Below are 19,531 nucleotides of genomic sequence, written 5' to 3' on the forward strand. Positions count from 1 at the left end.
TATGTCTGGGGAAAGTTCAGGTCAGATACAATGTGTTGCAAGAAAACAAAATTAATTTGAGGTGGGTGGGTGTAAAACATCTCTGCAGGCTGTGTATAAGCCGTTATGAGCAAGTATGCATACATGAGCCAAACTGGCCCAATGCATATATTGGTCACATTTGGGTTTTAGTGTACACTGACCATACTGATCACAAGATGTGGACAGAGTATGCAAGCTAGACTGTTCCAAGAGGATGACAATACTGCACTTGAAGAATGCCTCCTACAGTTACTGTACACAAAATTTTGGATAGTACAGGATAGAAAGAAAAAAGGAGAAGAAGGAAGGATCAGACATGATTATGGGAAGATAATAAGAAATTTCAATGGAAAAGGAAGAAAAACAGAAAGGAGTTACTGCAACTAGTCTTCACAGCATAACAAGAAGATCCCAGCCACATGCAACTTCTATGAAAGGCAGATAAAACACTGCACCCTAAATAAGACCTTACTGGCATGCTCACCAACAGTGTACAGACCCAGTCCAAGAAAAACTAAAAACCAGCAACAGACCAGCAAGGATATGGATCTCAAATTCAAACAGCAAAAAACCTGACCACCTCTAAAAGCCACCAATACTATATACACATACAAAACTTATATGTAAACATGAGATAAAGAGAACTGTGAGTGCCATACCCTTTTCAGAAACTCTCAAAATCCTTTCGCTATCAAGTGCTTTACTTTCTAGGTTTCTCTTCTTATTTGGAACTGTGATTCTCTATAAAATAGCTATCTACTGCTGTCTAATACATGGCTTCTAAAGAAAAGGAAGGTTAGCACAAATAAAAGGAAGAACTACTTATGACTCTTATTTTGGGGGCAATGTGGTGAGGGGAACCATGGTTTTAAGTCTTTAAGTCCTAAGTATGAACATATTTCCTTCTGTAAACCATAAGGTCACAAGACGTTGACAGGCAGTCAACCTCTCTTCCTCTGGCACCAAGAGCGGAGCAGAAAGTAATTCATAGGTTGGTATTTCCAGAATGGACTCACCCCCTTCTCTAGGATCTGCACAGACTACACAGAAACCAGCTCAGTCTCTGACCTCAAGTGTGAGATTTGTATCACTGGCTTCCTCCTCAAGTTTTTTCCACTCCTAAGTCTCATCTCCTACATTTGCAGTACAGGGATATGGTGTCTTTCGCACACTGTGACTCCTTAAGGTGGATGTAGTTCACCAAACCACTCTGATATAACCACCAGTTTTGCTACATGCAGGTATCGCTTGGAAGATGGCCACTGGACTTGCAGAGGCTGGGATAAGCCATCTACCAGTCTTCAATAAGGCAGGTTAAAGAGGCTTAAGTCCTCCTTTGCAACTTAGTATCATGGCTTGGCCTCCATGATACAAGCACTTGAGTGTGGCCATTAAGTGGTCCTTTTGCTCTACAGCAACAGCAAAGTAAACAGCCTGTTCATAGCCAATACTGTTAGCATCTCACCTCTTCAACAGGTATTTCCACAATACACAGAAAACCATAACTTGGACTTTCAGGGTCAAACACATATGAGACTAAAGTAGCAAGTAAACAGCTGAAGCCACAGTCTGTCAAATTCACAAAAGACATGCATTTCCTAATCTCTGCAGGGGTCTGATGTACAGACATATTTTGTGGGGTACAAAACAGGGCAGATACCAAGTCTGGAGACGGGCAGGAACTAAAAGAGATGTCTCCCTTCAAATAATTACAGTGATGATATTTTCCAGCTTTTTCAACCATGTTGTTGAATGTTTACCCCACTCTCCAACTAGCAGAGCAAAATATCTCCCAACAGAGAGGAGAGAAAGTAAAATGGTGAGTTGCTCTTTCCAATTCTGTATTATAGGTACTGTCCTCAGGAAAGCATTTTTACCTGCCACCTGTGAAGTAACAGTTCCCGATGGGAGAGCTGAAGGGTAAAAATTTCATCTGTCTTTTCATCAGACATTCACAAATAATGCTGCTTTACCCAACCAGCTAGCAGCTAAATGGTGCTTTGCAGGCAGACTCATAGAAAGAAAAAGCTGGAAAGACCAAGCTGATTTAAGGCTATCACAGACCATTCATAAAACAAACTCTGAAAATCCTTGCCCATACATAACAGCAGAGAAACCATTTCTTTAACCCCAAGTTGATTAGATGCTTATCTGTGTGCAGGTCTGAAGGTGTTTTACTCCTGTAAAATTACTGGTGGTCATAAGTAACCTCATTTTTTGGTGTAGAAAAGCATAGTCAACTGTTAAAACTAAATTTCACGGCTGGACACTTTCAATGAGTGACTCTTAAAGCTGTCTCAGACAAAGTGCAAGGTGGACCTCATTTTCAGTTTTCTGCGCTGTGTTAAATAAGCAAAATAGAGGACAGCAACTGAGGTATCTCACCCTGCTTGTAGATTAAACACTCAGATCTTGTCTGTTCTGCAAAACTCTATGATGGCTGTAATACCTAAGTAAATTATTATATCAGAGGACATGAGAGTTAAAACTTAGCAACCGTGAGGAACAGACATATTTTGACATTTTGTTTAATGCTCTTTATTTTTGCTAATCTGTGATTACTTCAATGACTACTGAACAACTGAGAGTGACAAAGAAGTATGTCTTTGTTAGCAAAGATGTCCCACCTGTTTTTAATTAAGGTATAGGACTTCACAATGCAGATATCTAAGGCCTATTAGCAAGGCTCTGATAATATTAAGTAAGACCAGACTTCACTTTCATGATATTTCCAAGGTTACCCTCACTTCCCCTCAAAACAAACAAAGCAAGTTCCTCCTACCTTAAATGTTTTAGTCGTGCTTTAGATATAAGAAAAAGAGCACTTTGGTTCATTTGAAGGTCACCTCTAATGGAAAAGCCCTGGCTCTGTCTCCAAAGCAAGCCTTCCCCTACAGTAGACTATTACAACTCAATACTCTGTGTAACTCAGCTTCCTTAATAAGGGGAGTTTGCTGCAATCTGAACAAAGTAATTAGCTACATTATAAACATTTCTGAACAGACAATACATGCACACGGCAGCTGAGGGCAACTGAAAGTGCAGTCTACTTTAAAGAGTCATTTTCTAAAGATGGCACTATGTGGTGCCACATTTATTGTCTCTCAATAGCTTCTGGGTGGAGTTTACTCTATTTACAAGTAAAATTATTTTTAATTCTACTTAACGCTCCTCTATTCAATTTCTGTTGAAAAACTTTAAGTCAAGCCATCTCTTTTTTGGCCATATATATCATCATTCTTAATGAAGACTGTGCATGCCACATGCAAGGAGGGAGCTTTAGGGTAAGAACATAGTTTGAGGGCAGCAGGGCAACTTCTCCACTAGTATAAATCAGTGTCGCTCACCTACTTTCACTGGAGGCATTCCCACTCAGACCAGCTGAGGATGTGGCTAAATGAGGACCCATTCTTAAAATGGGAAGCAAAGTAATGCTCTGGTGGTGATACAGAACCAAAGAACTAAAGTCATTCTCCCTGGCCCATGCTGCTTCAGACAGCAACAAAAAGGTAGTAAATTTGTTATTAATACAGGACTGCAAATAGAGCCTGAAAGCAGAGAATGACTTTAAGAGTTATGTGATTGTCCCACAGCCAATTTTCAGAGTAAAACCACAAACTAATGTGAAGATTTCACAATGCAGACATTTGACAAAGAAAGGATATTTCTTTTGGTGTAACATTTGGGCCCCAACACCAATGCAACATATTTCCCAATGACAAAAAAATCTTGTAAACCACAAAACACAAGGACATAGGATTACGGAAGTTAAAAGACAGAAGAAGAAACCCACAAAGCAGAAACATTAAAGCCACCTGTGCACTAGTGAAATGCACAGTTGCCACAGCCAAACAGGATATATCCCTTTATATTACATATAATAAAACACATATGTATAATAGACAGTTGATCTTACTCTAGAGAAGTAGAACCAGGAAAATGAAAATAAGGTGAAACCTTTTATGACCACCCTACAGTAAAAAGCTGTAGGCTGAACCCTAGAATCTCTTAGCAGTCTAAGTCAACAGGGCACCAGAGGGAAAACCATCTCAAAGCCACAACAGGATTTTGAGTCGAACGCTTCCAAGGAGAATGACAGAAAAAGAAAACACAGAAGGACAAGTTGCCAAGGCTTTAACCTGAGACCTAACAATGAAACACAAGTTGCCAAGGCTTTAACCTGAGACCTAACAACAGCCAAAGACAGTTGTTTAATCTTTCAGGTGCTCATTAGTGTCAAGCCCCTGTGGCAGCCTCCATACTGTTTCTCTATACTGTAGCTGGCTGAAGGTAGAGTTATATACCATCCTAATGAGCCGCAAGGAGGGTGATGTGCGTCATTGGCTTCTGTTTCAATCTTGGCAATCTAAGTGTAAAAGCCTTGCAACAGCTTCTGATTCTGCTGACATTTAATTAGCCGGTGTCATTTTGATGCCATAGCCTGTCTCATCAGGATGATAACTACAAAACAACATGTGGAGCATAAACGTTCTATGAGAAGTTTCAGGTCTGGCAGCCAAGGATACGACTCCCCTGACAGTCACGCTTCCTGGTACTGGTCCCCATTAGTCCTTTGTTTTGGCACTGCTATCAGCAAGAGCTTCTCTATTAAGGAGAGAGAAACAAAAAACACCCCCAAAACTGCAAACCTCAGCGAAGCCTTGCAAAACCCAACATTCTTTAGCTCTAAAAATTCCACCTGCCCTGCAGAAAGGGACCATCCTTATTGCACAAACTCACACCTATTCATCCTGAAGGACAGGTATACCCTAAAGTATAGGTTTGATTATCTTCTGGCCTCAAAAAGGTACTCCTGCCTATTTAAGAATGTATAGCATTATTCTCCATTTGCCATCAGGTGTTTCTGGTGCAGTATATCCATTTACACCAGACAAACTTAGACCTTTTTGTATCTGGGTCTTTTATCTAAAATCCTATTTTCATACATTAAAGACATAACTTTTTTTTTGCAGTGTACCAGTCAGAGATGTATAAAAATTCCAATGAACGAAGCCATTTCATTCACAGAAAAGAATCAACTTGAAATATTTGTCCGTAGAACACAGGCACAACCTAATGTTTTGTAAAGACAAGACAGTTATGGGACTAGTGGACCACAACTCTGTTTTTGAGCAAAGCATCTATCTGAGGCAGAGAATGGGCAGAAAGAGGTCAGAAAGCTTAAAAATTCACTGAACCAGTGTGGTCCCCAGATCTCAGCTCTGAAGGATCCGTGCTGGAGCTGAAAGCTGCTTCCCAATTCAATGCGGATAAGCCTACTTCTCAGAGCAAATGCTCTGGAAACTCACAGTTCCCACAAGGACAGGGAGATGTCCTTCAGGCAAATGTTGTGGACTGGTAACACCACCATCAAGGGTGAAGGGAAAAAGTATTCTTGCAAGACTTTTCCAGTTGACTTCTTTTCACCTCTTTTCCACGGTATAACCACGATGTCATTGTTTCAGCCATTTAATGGCCACTGGAGACTACTGGAGTTGTAACTGGTTCCACTCATTCTCTGCCCTAAATGGCCTTCTTAGGTGTTTCTTTGCTGTGTCTTATAGAAGATGCTTGTAAATGCACAATATTAAGTAATTAATTCCTGCCTCCTTCATCAACAGTTCTTTTAAACAGTTAAATTTCACCTCAAATTTACACCTGACCAGTCACACTCACTTCACAAAATACTGTTTTGTCTGCCTGTGACAACCTAGCCAATTCAGAAAGCTTTGGATTCTCATATGAAAGAGCAAGTTACACGCACTGATCCTACCTCATATTTGGAGGCATACATTCATAGCATTACTTCTTGTGTTCCCTGTACATTAAACCATGGAAAATCTGCCCCCATCATTTTAAGCAAGGTCTTGCCATGGAATCCCTTGTCCTGACTTGAATTATATGCGGGTCAACACAAATGGACAGGTACAAGAGCTCACATTTACTTTACAGCATATGTTTTAATAAATGTATTTTTTTTTAATGCATATGGACATGTACACAAGTGAAAAGGAGGACCAAAGTCTAAGTACATCTGTCTAAGCATTAAAATACAGCCAAGTGAAGGAAAGTCAGCAGCTGCTCCAATCTACAACACTAAAAATAACTACCCGTAAAAAACCTGAAACCTTACAATACATCCCTCACACAAATATACACACTTGCATTCATTATCTTTCTGAAACTCCTCTTGTCTTAACAATCCATAACAAAAGCAGCACAGGAAAGTTTATTTGAAAAATATACATCAGCATGATCTCTCTTATCGAAAAAGCACTTGGAGTACTAATGTGCTCAGTGATTATGCACTTTCTCAGCTGTCAACTGTATTACCTGTGAAATGCCAATTTTCCTTATTAGTAAAGTTGCTGGGATTGCGTGAACATAGGAGGAAACCCAATGTGGCAGTTAAAGCAAAGCACTGGGGAACAAGCAAGCTGGATCTGCTTCCCATGACAGCTAATGACTTTCTGTCTACACCTGATCCTGGCCTGAGGCCTTTACCTGTAACTTGGGGTAATACCATCTACTTTAAGACAGGGGGAAATATAGTTAATGAAAGCTTTTAACTGTTCTAAGATTCTATAAAAAGGGAGATTAATTCTTTAGCTATTTCTGAAACTACTATTATTATTGTCACATATTTGTTCTGCTGTAGGATGTAAGAATCCCAGAACTACATGGTTCTAGGCACAGCATTGTTGTGGAAAACAAAGGCAGTCCCAGCCCTTGCTGTACTCAAATGCAATGAAAGATACAGAAGGACACGCTAAATGGAAAACCATGGAAATAAATGCCTTGGTGAATCTTAGGATTTTACATATTTGGATAGCTAAATTTTTAAAAATCTAATTTAGTTTCCCTTTAATGAATGTATCACATCTAAGTCTTATTATCAACCAGTCCTATTTAAAATGTCAGAAACAGCAACTTTTAAAAAATACACACCACTACTCCCAAACTATATATCCAAACCATCAATTATTACCATTTTAATTGCCTAGTTAGCAAATATTATTCATGCATTTACACTACCATGCAATATGAAGTAAATATGAAGTGAATACTAATAGGCATGAGGTAAACACAGCAGTAAGAAAATACTTTGATAAAGTTCACCAAGTTTGATAATTAAATCTTGATTCTACTACTAGTATACTTTATAAAGACAAGTATACATGGCTGAATGACTTATTTTGCTCAGTCCATTTAAAATTAGCACCAGAGAGGAAGGAGTATGACTTACTCATGATGTCCAATTGCTACAGTATGCTTAGCAGTACATGCAGCTAGAACCTTACAATCCACAGCAAATCCTGCCTCTATTCACGTGGTTTATTTTAAGAACTTAACAATGAAAGAACACTTTGAAGTGCATTAGTCTGTCAGAAGACAGGCTGGCTCAAGCTCATGTTCCTTTATGCTGTATGCATTGATATCAAGCAGTGTTAATTTCTTCTAACCTACAGGGTGAAGAAAATGACTTTTCAGTAAAGCCTTCATGCCACCAGGAAATGATATAAATATAAGAAATTCTGGTACTTTTGGTGTCCTTAAAATTGAGAGTGAGTAAATATTTTGCCTGTTTGAGAGCCTCAGAACATGCACCAAGAAAGTGGTCCACGCTTGGTCAGAACACCTATACTCCAGCAACAGCTTTGGGAACCAGATGAAGGAAACAAGGCACTGAAAATTCAAGAATTTTGTTAAAGTATTACAGTTTGCTTCCCTACTCCCTACCCGCTCTCGTCCTCCTAGATCAAAGCGGTGTCTACATGGTTTTACAGGCAGATGAAAGTGTATCCTTCCCATGCTGCAAGCTGACTAGAAGCTATGTAAAGTTACTTCACGTTTTTCTGAGCCTCATGAATAAAACCCCTGTTGAAAGGTACATTGTATCAGCTTGGACTTCATGCCTGATTTAGACAGTTTGCATCTAGCTGAAAACACAGAGAAACGTTCCAAAGTATTTTCTGTTAGCAGAAGCACATATATACAGGCATGCAAACTACAGGAGCCTGTGGTTATAACGAGTGCCTTATCTTACTTCGTGGTAAATGTAAGGGGGTCATGAACCTCACATTACTAACTCTAGTAAAGATTTTTTAAGTTTACAGACTACTGAAATACTTTGTTATAACTAACAGGTGGTAAGCTCAAGCAGTCACCTGGAAAGCCAGAGGATTTCTTTAGCCTTTTATGATTTCTCTTTTTTTTCTGGTAGCTATTTAAAAACTTGATTCTCCTAAAGTAATGCTTCTGCCCATAGTAAGTGAATAAGTATTAAACCTCTCCGTGCTACTACGTCAAAAGCTTTTGTAAATTCTACAGAGACAACACATCAAGATAAAGTCTCTTTGTGGACTACCTTACTAACTTTGCAAAATGAAATGCAGCCTGCTTTAACAGGATCTTTTAAAAGGACAGGAATAAAAATACCACACCCATTTCTTTTATCTGAGGCTGGAAAAGAAGAGGTGTGAAAGCTGATGGAACGATCCATAACCCAGGACTGGCATTCACCCAAGACTACTGTAAGCAATTAGCAATGTCAAGTTCAAGGCTTGGCTTTGAGCATGACATTTGAACAAGACAAAGGAAACAGAAACTCCTCCATGGATTTTCAAGAGAATTCTCAACACTCCCTATCTAGCAATAATAAGCTTATTTTTTCCAGGATGTGACATCAAGCACCAGTTTGTGTCACTCCTCCACAAGTGGCTGTAGAAGAGCTACAACTGGAAGTCCCTACTCCAAAGCCAGGTTGCAGAGTAGGGGTAGTTGCTCAAGGTAGTTCCTCATGGATAGTTGCTCAGGGTAGTTCCTCATGGATAACTCAGTTCTGCTTCCTCTCAGTGGAAGTCCCTTCACCTCTCTCCTCTGCATTGAATGGGGAAAGCAGGGAGGCAGCAGTGTCCAAACAGCCTGGAGTCAGTGCAGGGGAAGCAGCACAGCTATGACACGTGGCAGGCTGGAGGAGAATGAAGAAATAAAGGAAAGAAAAGAGGGGACAGAAAGACATGTGGAAGAGACATGATGAGTGTCATGGCACAGCATATTGAAGTCAGCCTCTCACCCTCATGTCCCAGGCTGCCATGCCCATGCACCTCTGTGTGTGTGTGATGCATGCATGTGTGTGTGTGTGCGATGTATATGTTTGCACGTGTACTTGCAAACGTGTGACTGTGTATGCATTTGGAGTAGGGATTGGGAGGCTTTAAAGAAGATTTAATAATAGAAAGCTCAGCCTTGCTTGTGACATATTTATAAATTTCTATGCACTGTGGGTCAAACACTTACAAGAATGCCTTTTGCTTCTGGTAAAATCAACCACAGGAAGGGCAAGGAAGGATGTAGTGGTGGCAAAATGCAGAACCCACTATTGCCCTGAAGAGTGCAACGACACAAACTGAAAGTCTAAGCTCCCCAAAATAAACTGTCTGTGTTTGAGGGCTCTAATAGCAAAAAGAGGAACTCTTGGTCTTGATTCTGCTATTACAGAGGGACTAAAAGCTGTAATTAGAGCAAGTGATCACAAGCAAGCGTCAGGTAAGAGATTAAAGAGCCACACTGGTTGTAGATAAAAAACTCAGGTAAACTGTGAAACTTTGAGGAGCACAGCAAAGAAATGTTACATAAATCAGGTCATCTAAGCTGAGTGAAGAGCCCACACTCCGAAAAGCCACTTTGATACAGTAAAGCGTAAGAGGGTGTTTGGGGAGTGGAGCCAGCAAAGGAACCCAGCAACAATGGCCTTACTGAGGAGGGACCACACTTGTATCCTGCCCATCCCAGGGCGAGCAAAAGGACACACATGGAAAGATTTTGGTGTCAAAGATCCACAGTTCTGTGCCAGGAATCATAACTCTTTATTAGCAAAGAAGAGAAGAAGGTCCCAGATTGCCTGCCCTTCCATCGCTTTGTTTTGGTGTGGGGCTTGACATGGGTGTAAAACTATCATAAACAGACACACACATTGTATTATAGAAATGTAAGGAGAGGAAAACAGTCTTTTTTTTAAAAAAAGATCAAAATTTTTAGAGCATACAGAGCAAATCAGGCCACTTAATCCTACAGAATAGGAAGAAGCTCACCAAATTGCTGCCACAAGCCTTATGCAAACAAAATCTTGACAGATCAGGCATTTGGAATAGCTGCGGCAGGGATTCATGGGCCTTCCTAGCAACTTGAACACATGCCTAGAGACAGAGCTTAATCTACACCTCAGCTAGCTAGTGTACCCTTGGCAGTGACCTCTGGTAAAATGACCACAGCAGTTCACTTTATTGATAATTTGGGGTCTGTAGTCTACTCCTAAAAACTTACTTCCTGTTGTCATGAACCCTGTTTTTTCACCTAATATAAACTGTAAGCAGAAGACATAAAATGCCAACATTTTTATTTGTCCAGCATTTAGATTTTCAAGGAGTAAATAATGATACAAGGTAAGGCACTACAGATAAATTCTAAAAATTATATCATCTTTCGTGGGTATCTTATGTACATACAGCACAAGAGTGGAACATGGTCATCCATAACAACAACATAATGACAAGACTTACGTATTTAAATGTGCTGCAAGCATGCGATCATAATTTAGTAACTGTTTTTCCATTCCTTGCTTGAAAGAAACATTGCATAACACAGTGTAATTATAGATTGCTTTCTTTTCTTTTTCCATTGACTATTCAATTCCTAACAACGCTTAATAAGTATAATGAATGTGGAACACTCACCATCCCTATCTGTTTATTTCCTCTTACTTAGTGAAAACATTTTTTTAAAAATTTGGTCCTTATATGAAATACCAAATGCTATCATTTATGATGTAATAAAAAAATCCACCATGGTTTTTACTATTTTTTCCATTTAAAAATCTCTTAAATGCCCTTAACACAATTGAAAAAAAAACTATTTTTGATACTAACTGCCTTGAAGAATTAATATCCCATTAAAGAAAACCCTTCAGTGTCCATTTTACTTTAACCAGTAGAGAAGGAAAAGTGATTAGAAATAAAGCCTAAGGGCACCAAAACATAACTCAAAAGGAGAAAATGGTGGAAAAGGTCCAATTATTCTTACTGGCTAATTAATATATCTAAAATAATATGAATCTTCTCAGTTCAAGTTCACTTGGTATCACAATTGAAGCTAGTATTTAAAATACAGCAATAGTGATAACTTCATTTATGATTTGATTGATATAAATAAGCTGTTAATGTTAATAGAAGACAAAGCTAAGTGTACATTAACTGCTTTGCTCTATGTCATTATTTCACACAAACAGAAGCTATCAAATCCTCTAGAGTGCCTACTCATACAGTGAGACTGCTTTCTTGTCCTGCTTTCAGCAGCTTTCCAGATAAAGTCATGGTGTACACAAACACAAGCCAGAAATCACAAGGGAAAACTCCCCCTTTTTGATCAGGTGGGTTTTGTGTAAAGTTTAACCACTTAACATTTTTCTAGAAGCAATCACACAACAAATATGACATACCTGATGTGCCAAAATATAGATATTATGGCCAACGTCTTTTGGGGAGATGCCATCATCTCCATTCTCTTCCTCATGGTCACATTCGAGGCCTTGGTTGTATGCATTCTTCATCACATCCACCTGTAACACAAAACCAACCAAGAAGAGATGAAATGATAAGCATGCCACTGGGCTCTGGTTAAGTGCAGAGGCTGATGCCCACAGATCTCCCCACAAAACAGGTCATTCAGTCACTGCTGTTACATGATGAATTGTATTGGAAACAATTTCTCCAGATTTACGATCTATTTGAAACTCCTGGAGACCTACACAAGTATCGTGGTTGTTCCAAAATACAGCAATTGCTTCTTCTAACTCTGTCTGCCTGCTCATTAGACATATGTGTATAACATACAAGATATAGACATATAGCACATAGGTAATATATGTCTACACACACATTTTTGTTAGTCCTGTTTCACAAACTGTACAAGCTTAATTTCCCAGCCCCTGACAAGGTGCACTTCAAGACAGTCTACCAGAGTATCATAATTTAGTTAGGAAACAATTACAGCAAAGTGCTTGGAAGGGATAAAAATAATGAAGTCGTAACGACGGAAATCATGCATGCTTGATCCTTTTAAAGTACTTTTTGTGAATTAGTACTATCCTGATACATTGTGTCACTATACACTGCCAACACTTTTCAGCATAGATGCAGATAATTATAAAAATGTTTTAATGACAGATTTTTTTCAGCCAATAGATTTATGAATATTCAGAAGTTTTCTCACCAGTTCCCTTGGTCTCATGTTGAAAAGGATTCTTTCTGCATTCTCACTGTCGTGCCTACTTTCCATAATAGCCAGCAAAAGCTTGGAGGCATTGTTCTAGAGACAAAAAACAAGTTATTGTAAATTTAAAAATCTATTTAATGGATTAACAATCCTTGCATTTGTTTTAATTGAGATTATGAGAACTATGTTTCTAGTGGATAAGATTTTAAACTATTCACATCTTTTACTTCACTGACATATTTAACAGGGTTTTTCTCCCACTTTAATGTCACCATACTACAAGGCTAACTAACTCTGCACACTAAATTGGAAGACGGCTTTTAAATGTTAAAAATTATCTGACTTAAATACAGAGACTTGTCCTATATTGTTCACAAGAAACAAAATCCCATGTCCTTTCCTTATTGCCCACCAAGCAATTTTTGTCATGCCTTTCTGTTAAAACAATGTTCAACAGAGGTAACTACAAAATTTATTACATGAAAGGTTTCATTATTCAGGCAGGTTTCCTTCACCGTTGGTTTTTATAAAGTCTGACTGGTTATTACCTGTAATGCTATAAACTAAACTGTTTTCACACATTCCACTACCAAATATTCCTTGTGAACATATAAAGATATTCTTTACTTTGTCAAGTGGTTGCTTTTCACAGAGACCTCTCCTAAGGATTAAATAACATGAGCTTTAACAGCAGTAACCCAGTAGTGCCTTAGACTTCAGTGATGTGTCTGACTTCCAGTTAAATTAGATGCTGTGAACAGAAGAGGGAGAATGGCTTTGGAGGTTTGACTGCTTTCTGGCAGAGTGTGGTTGTCTTGATTCACCTGCCACAACATTCCCTCATCATCCTCTATTACAGCCCACGCTTTGTGAATACTTGGAAGTACATGGAAGTCTCATGATACAAGTAGAGGCCAGTAAAACTCTCAGCCCACCATAAATCCTCTTTCTCAGCTGCTTATTGCCAGGCTTTAGCAACGCAAGCCGAAACATCTTGCAGCAAGAGTATGCCTCAGACAACTAGTGTAGACAATTTTGGAGGAAAAGGGTTCAGCTTCTTTTGGGAGTGAGGAAAAAAGAAAGATGCTGTTTTCCGCATGCTGAATCAACTCATTTTTTTAAGCAGCCTATGTATCTCCAAGTTTTGATAGCAGAGCTGAAAATCTGGAGCACCAAGGCCAAGCTAACATGATCACACAATCTGTAGTCCCCCAGGGAACCCCAGCTTAGATTGTCCAACTCATAAGCCTTTTTTTTTTTTTAATTACAATTAGAATACTATACTGTAGAAACTTGCTGGAATTTCATAGCTAAAAGCCCTCAGAGTTTCTTCTTGGTGGGCACAGAATCACAATGAAGTCATGCAAGTTGGATCACAAAATCTCACACTGAGGGTCTCCTTTGAACTGATCTTTCAACAGTCCTAACTCCTGCCCAAAGCAGATTGCTCCAGGCTGTCCATCCGAGGTCTAAACAACTCCAACTGGAGGACTGTAGGTTAGAAGTCAGAGGCAGAAGGAAGGAGATGGAAGAAGGTGGATGAATAGCATGACAGATTTATACATGAGAGGGGAACTAGGATCTTCTAGGAGAGGAGACTGGGAGCTGAGTGAGAAGCCAGGACAGAGGGGACTGGGTTTGCCAACACAATGATGAGATAAGGACAAAAGAACAATGGATGAGAAGAAAAGACCAGACTGGGACTGGCTAAAGAAGACTCCATAAGGATTTTTATTCCACAGCACTGCTTTCCTTTTGCTCCCAAATCAAACCAGCGTCATCTACTGGAAAGGTCTAATCAGACTTTTTACCACACAACCTACATTATAAAAGTTTAACAAGACTAGGTGAAGAGAAAGGACAGCATTTCAAAACATCTGACAGGGTGCTGCTTGGAGGAAATGGATGCTTCTTTTTCTGCTGCAGTTTTCCCTCAGAAGTGACCAAGTCAGCTGTAGTACCATTGGTGTTATCTCAAACTGAGGAGAAGGGAAGGGGCACAACAGGCTGCTAGGTAGCTTGAGAAGGAAGGGGAGGAAACTGTGGAGGAAGGCACCTGTCCACTCATTCATGTGTGAGGAGGACTTTGAAGCTGTTTCCCAATGCAGACAATCCTGGGGATGGAGAAGCCTGCTGCTTCTCCTGAGGCTTCCAGGAAGTGAGGAAAGGTCGAGAGTGGGTAGGACTTTGTGTCATCAACAGCCAGTTCCTTGCAACTGACTCAATAGAAGTGGCATGGCCTAGCCTAAAATTGCAACAGGCAGGCACATCCTCCAAGTTTTTTTCTCTCTGCTCATTTTCACCTGACATTGAGATACTCATTTGACTACTTGTGCCTCATTTTCTGCATACTTTGAGACCCTAGGATCCGATTTACATTCCTAGATATCAAGGGGTTCATTACCTGGAAAATATGAAGTTCTTCTTAACACATTAGAGCTGCATGTTCCTGTGTGCTACAAACAGGACATCCCGAAGCACTTCTGGCTTTCATTTCTCTCTACCTGTGTTCCCAACTCATCTTCTCTTAAGAATTTTGGAAAAATAAATTAACGTGTGATGCAACTAAATACAGCAGAGTAAGGAGCTATAAGAAAAGCCAAAACCACATTTATATCAGACTCTCTCTGCTCTAAGACCTATGACATCACTTCAATCTGCCACGATAGAGAGTAGCAGATACTGAGGTTGTACCATGTGCCAGAGCTTAAATACTGGTCAGTAAGGAAGGCCAGGGGGTTCATATTCAAAGTAACAACAGGCAGAACAGAATGTTAGTCATCTGTCCACTCGGTGAACATTGTCTACCCTGCTTATTAAATGATTTGGCTGTCCATTGGAAAATATACTCCATGAAGATGTAATTAAATACCAGATCACAAGCTATACACAAACCAGCTAAATTGAGATGGCCTGGGAAAACATAATTCTGAATGCCTTTGCTTTGGTTGGGGAGTATGAGTTCAACATATAATGTTCCCTGAAAGCAGTATCTGAGCTTGTTTGTATGTGTAAGAGTGTGGGTCTATATGCTTTGCATTCTGTATTTTCACTGCAAAATTTATGTATTTGCAACTTCAGAGTTGCCTGTGAACACTAACAGATTGTCAATATTAAACATTACCTGGTAATGACACAGTATTTTGATGTGTTCCCACTCAAAATAAACACTAGTAACTTCTTAATTTGGATCTAATTCTTGACATCTGGCCCAGCACTGTGTCCAGTTTTGAGCTCCCCAGTATGAGAAAGATATGGACTTACTGGAACAAGTCCAGCAAACAGCCACAAAGATAATTAAGTGAATGCAGCATTTTTCATATAAGGAGTGGCTGAGAACTGTGACTGTTCAGCCTGGAATAGAGAGGGCTCAGACAGATCTTATCAATGTGCATAAATACCTGAATGAAGAAGAGAGAGTCAGGCTCCTCTGCCCACTGAGAGGACAAGAGGCAATGGACACAAATGAAAACATATATGAAATTCCATATAAACACAAGAAAATGCTTTTGTACTGAGAATGATTAAACACTAGAGTAGGTTGCCTAGATGGGTTGTGGAGTCTCCAGCTGTGGAGACTGGACATGGTCCTGGGAAAATTGTTCTAGCTGACCTTGCTTAGGCAGGGGGGTTGGACAAGTTGACCTCAAGATGTCCCTTCTAACCTAAATGACTCTATGATTCTGTAAAATCAGAAGCATTTCCACAGTTTGAATGTTTGGTATCATTTAACATGATTTTTTACTGCTTAAGTAAGAGTAAGGCATATATAGCCGCCTGTAAACGGGGCCTGTAAACACTGGTCTTTGCAGTGATGTCCCTGAACTCCATTTTTGGTTATTACATAGAAAAGATGTTCTACAGGCATTTGCTAGTTTCATGATAATAGTAAATCAAAATGGTAATGGAGTGAATGCAGCTAGGTCTTTATAGAAACTGAAATTTGGACTTCAAAAGAACTGTCTGCACATTCAAAGTTAAATATCTGCTTAAGTGTCTTGCTTGAGGGGGGCTGAATTACACTGCCATTCAAAAATGTAATTATAGTTATTAAAATCATGTGTAAAGCACTGTTGATTCAATGTTTCATTGTACTTGATATATAGCTATATTAATTATTTTATTAGACATCCATAATGTTGCCAATATGATGCAACACAGCTACCACTAAGTATTTGCTGGGTTTGCGAAGGAAACACAATATCTGCAATGGAAATACTTCATTGGGAAGGCAAGAAAAGGCAATAACCCAAGGCTTCTCGTGGACAAGTTCTGCATTACTTGGCAGACAGTACAGAAGTGCAATGGCACACTGATGGGAGAAACTTTCCTATGTGCCTACCCAACTCTCCACAGACTACAAAACAAAATTACAAGCCCTCCCACTCTACACTTTGTCCTCTCCCCTCAGAGGAGACCAAGAAGGGAAATAAAATAAAATGTAAATAAACCACAAAATTTAACCTCGGTTTCAACTTTATTTATTACAGGTCAACTGATATATTATTCTTTTTTCACAACACCTCCTTCTCAAGTAATTGTTTAGGAGTTCAGTACACATAAAGAATGCCTGAGTTGTTACACATTTGCACAGTGTTGCTATTATATTTATCAATCCCATGAGATTTTATGCCCACAATCCAGACTCCGTATCATGCCTGTTCGATAGGATTTTTTTTAAAAAAAAGCTGAGAGTGTACTCCCAAATACAACGGTGGGTCTAAAGGCCTGTGGCAGAAGGCCTGATAAGGATTCAGAAGCTGAGCTGAATTCATTTGCACCGTTTGTTTTCAAAGGCTACTGAGTATATTATGCTACAGTTAGATTAAGTAAATGTCACGTTGCCTAGAGCTCTTGCATAGGTATGTCTTCCATTATTACTCAAATTTAAATAAACAAATTTACATTTACTGTACCTTTAGCTGAAGAACCAAGTCCATGCAGTATTTGCCAAGAGGGTTTATGTCATTTAAGATGAGTGCAATTATAATATCAATTCCATTGGATTCATGGGTGGCTATGCAAGTCTGCAAAATAATAGAAGAAAAGGAAGTAAGGGAAAGAAGGGAGAGAAGGAAGGAGAGGGAAAAGTGGGGTGACAGGACAGGCAGAGGAAAGGAGAGACAATTTGCACATCAGCAAACTTCCAAAACAAGGATCCAGAACTTGAAAGACCTTGCAACAACATTGAATCTCCCAGTCAAAGCAGAATGGCCCGAAAACATGCCACAAGAGGTGCTGGCAGAGACTTGTGTAGTGCAGAACTAATCCCAACACTGTCAGCAGTGAAGTACACAACTGGAAAAAAGGTGGTGCAAGCTAAAATATGCTTGCAGTGAATTATATAGCATTTAGCGCTAAGTGTTACAAGAGACAGCAGCCCACAGGAGCACTGCCGCACTCAGCTGAACACATGTGCAAAGACACAAAAGACATGCTTAAATGTAGACACAATCAAATTTGCATACTAAATTTCTTAATTTGCATTCAGCAAACAGCATTAATATTGCTGTTATATTGTGAATTGTTTGTAAAGACATCTCTGGACACAGAATTCAAAACTGTAATTATGACCAACAGTACTTCCCAAATGCTTTTACAGCAGGAGTCCTAGAGCTCCTAAGCCTTCCAAGTAAGTGTCAGTTACACAAGCCTATCGTATTTTTTTCTAACAAGTTTATAGGACAACAGGATAGGAAAAAATTTCCAGAAATACAGATAGAGGGGAAAAAATGAAAATGAGAGTGTGGAGCATTTGCCTCTGAAATACATTGAATCAGACTTGTAGTTAGTGTAAACAAGCATAACTCAGATCCTGAGTGACTTCCCAGTAGGTAGGTCTAAGCAATTAAGTGTAACTTATGATTCTCTTCCACTATCAGTGCCACTCAACTAAGCTTGTAGGAGAACAAGTTAACTTGAAATACAGGTTTTGGGTTTGGTTTTTTTTTCATCTCCAGTTCTTTTTTTTATAGATGTCTTTCCCATCTATTAGTGAATCAAATATCACACTTAAAAATTTAGTTCACTAAAGGATTGTCATTGGTTTGTTCTTAAATTGTTAAGTAAAGGCCGCTGATTACCACCAGTGGCAACAGAAGCACTTTGCACTTCATTTGCTCATGTTAATGAAGTAGCATTAATACTGCAAGCATTTCTTCAGCTATTTCTAGTATCAAGAACAGATTGCCTCTGTAATTTCACTTGCTGCAATTTTCCCATTGCTAATCCATAGCAAAAATTTAGAAATTTCATCCATTGTGACAATTTTACTACAGTTCTCCTCAGATCAAATATAGCAGTATGCAACTACTTTCTTTACCTTTCTATACTGCCTCAGCATGGCACTAAAGAGACATCTACCAAAAGTCACAGCTTAAAAAGACTGCATCAAGCAAGGAACAGAAAATGAGACACCTGATCTCTAGTCTCATCCATTTCACTACCGATATTAAATAAAGATGCTGGTAAGTAGCATGGCAGGATAGTGAGTTAAACTTCTTGGTAGTTATGTGAATTAAGGAAAGTAAATGTTAGCAACCTATATAAATACCAGCAAAGGCAAAATGTGTGAAAATGAAGGAAACAAGATTATCTATGCAATGTACTTCCACAACTCTGACTCGAAATCCAGTCTCACAAAGTAAGGTTTAAGCCATGAACCCCCTGACGTAAGATACTAAACTCTCTCCGAAAGACATACTACAAGAAGAGACTATATAGAGTTCTGTCTTAAAAGGACTGCTCAGGCATTATGAAAGCTTGAAAAGTGTTAACTCTAGTCATAGCAACTACTAGTGAATTTATGTTATTAATAAGACTGAAAGGTTTATGATAAGCACTCAGACACCTTATGTTCAGGCACATTCTTCTGCATCCATAAGTTATTTGAGTCCTACCTGATTTTCATGGCATGGACCTTGGCAATATTCAGTCAAGCTTTCCAGTGTCTGGTTCACAAGAGCCACATTCTTCTCATTGATGTAAAGCCCCAGTAAGCCCAGTCCACCTGTCGTGCTTCCACAGATACAGTCCAAAAACTGAAGGGTCTCACAAACAAGGTTGTAATTTGTTTTATTGTTCTGATGTCTTAAAAAATTCTGATACATGGAGAAAAGGAACACCAAAAAAACCCCAACAAAGAAACAAGAGTTAAAATCAAGTCAAACATGCAGTCTTTTTAATGAAAATATTAAATTTATGACCATATGGCTGTTGTACCTTACATACTCAAGTA

The 19,531-nt window shown here is 39.1% G+C and overlaps 1 protein-coding gene across 2 annotated transcripts in view; it reads right to left on the bottom strand.

Moving 5' to 3' along the window:
* ITPR2 (inositol 1,4,5-trisphosphate receptor type 2) overlaps positions 1 to 19,531 on the bottom strand; it is a 998,050-nt gene that overhangs the window by 788,215 nt on the left and 190,304 nt on the right. For both annotated transcript variants that reach the window (XR_011337952.1, XM_069863516.1), the window contains exons 42-45: positions 19,194 to 19,394; positions 17,211 to 17,321; positions 12,292 to 12,387; positions 11,519 to 11,638 (exon numbers count right to left, since the gene is read on the bottom strand). Coding sequence is in view for 1 of the 2 variants with exons in the window: in XM_069863516.1 (XP_069719617.1) it covers positions 11,519 to 11,638; positions 12,292 to 12,387; positions 17,211 to 17,321; positions 19,194 to 19,394 (528 nt within the window). In the remaining variant the exon portion in view is untranslated. The remainder of the gene's footprint in view (positions 1 to 11,518; positions 11,639 to 12,291; positions 12,388 to 17,210; positions 17,322 to 19,193; positions 19,395 to 19,531) is intronic.

This window comes from Phaenicophaeus curvirostris, chromosome 1, assembly GCF_032191515.1.
Source record: "Phaenicophaeus curvirostris isolate KB17595 chromosome 1, BPBGC_Pcur_1.0, whole genome shotgun sequence".
NCBI lineage: Eukaryota > Metazoa > Chordata > Aves > Cuculiformes > Cuculidae > Phaenicophaeus > Phaenicophaeus curvirostris.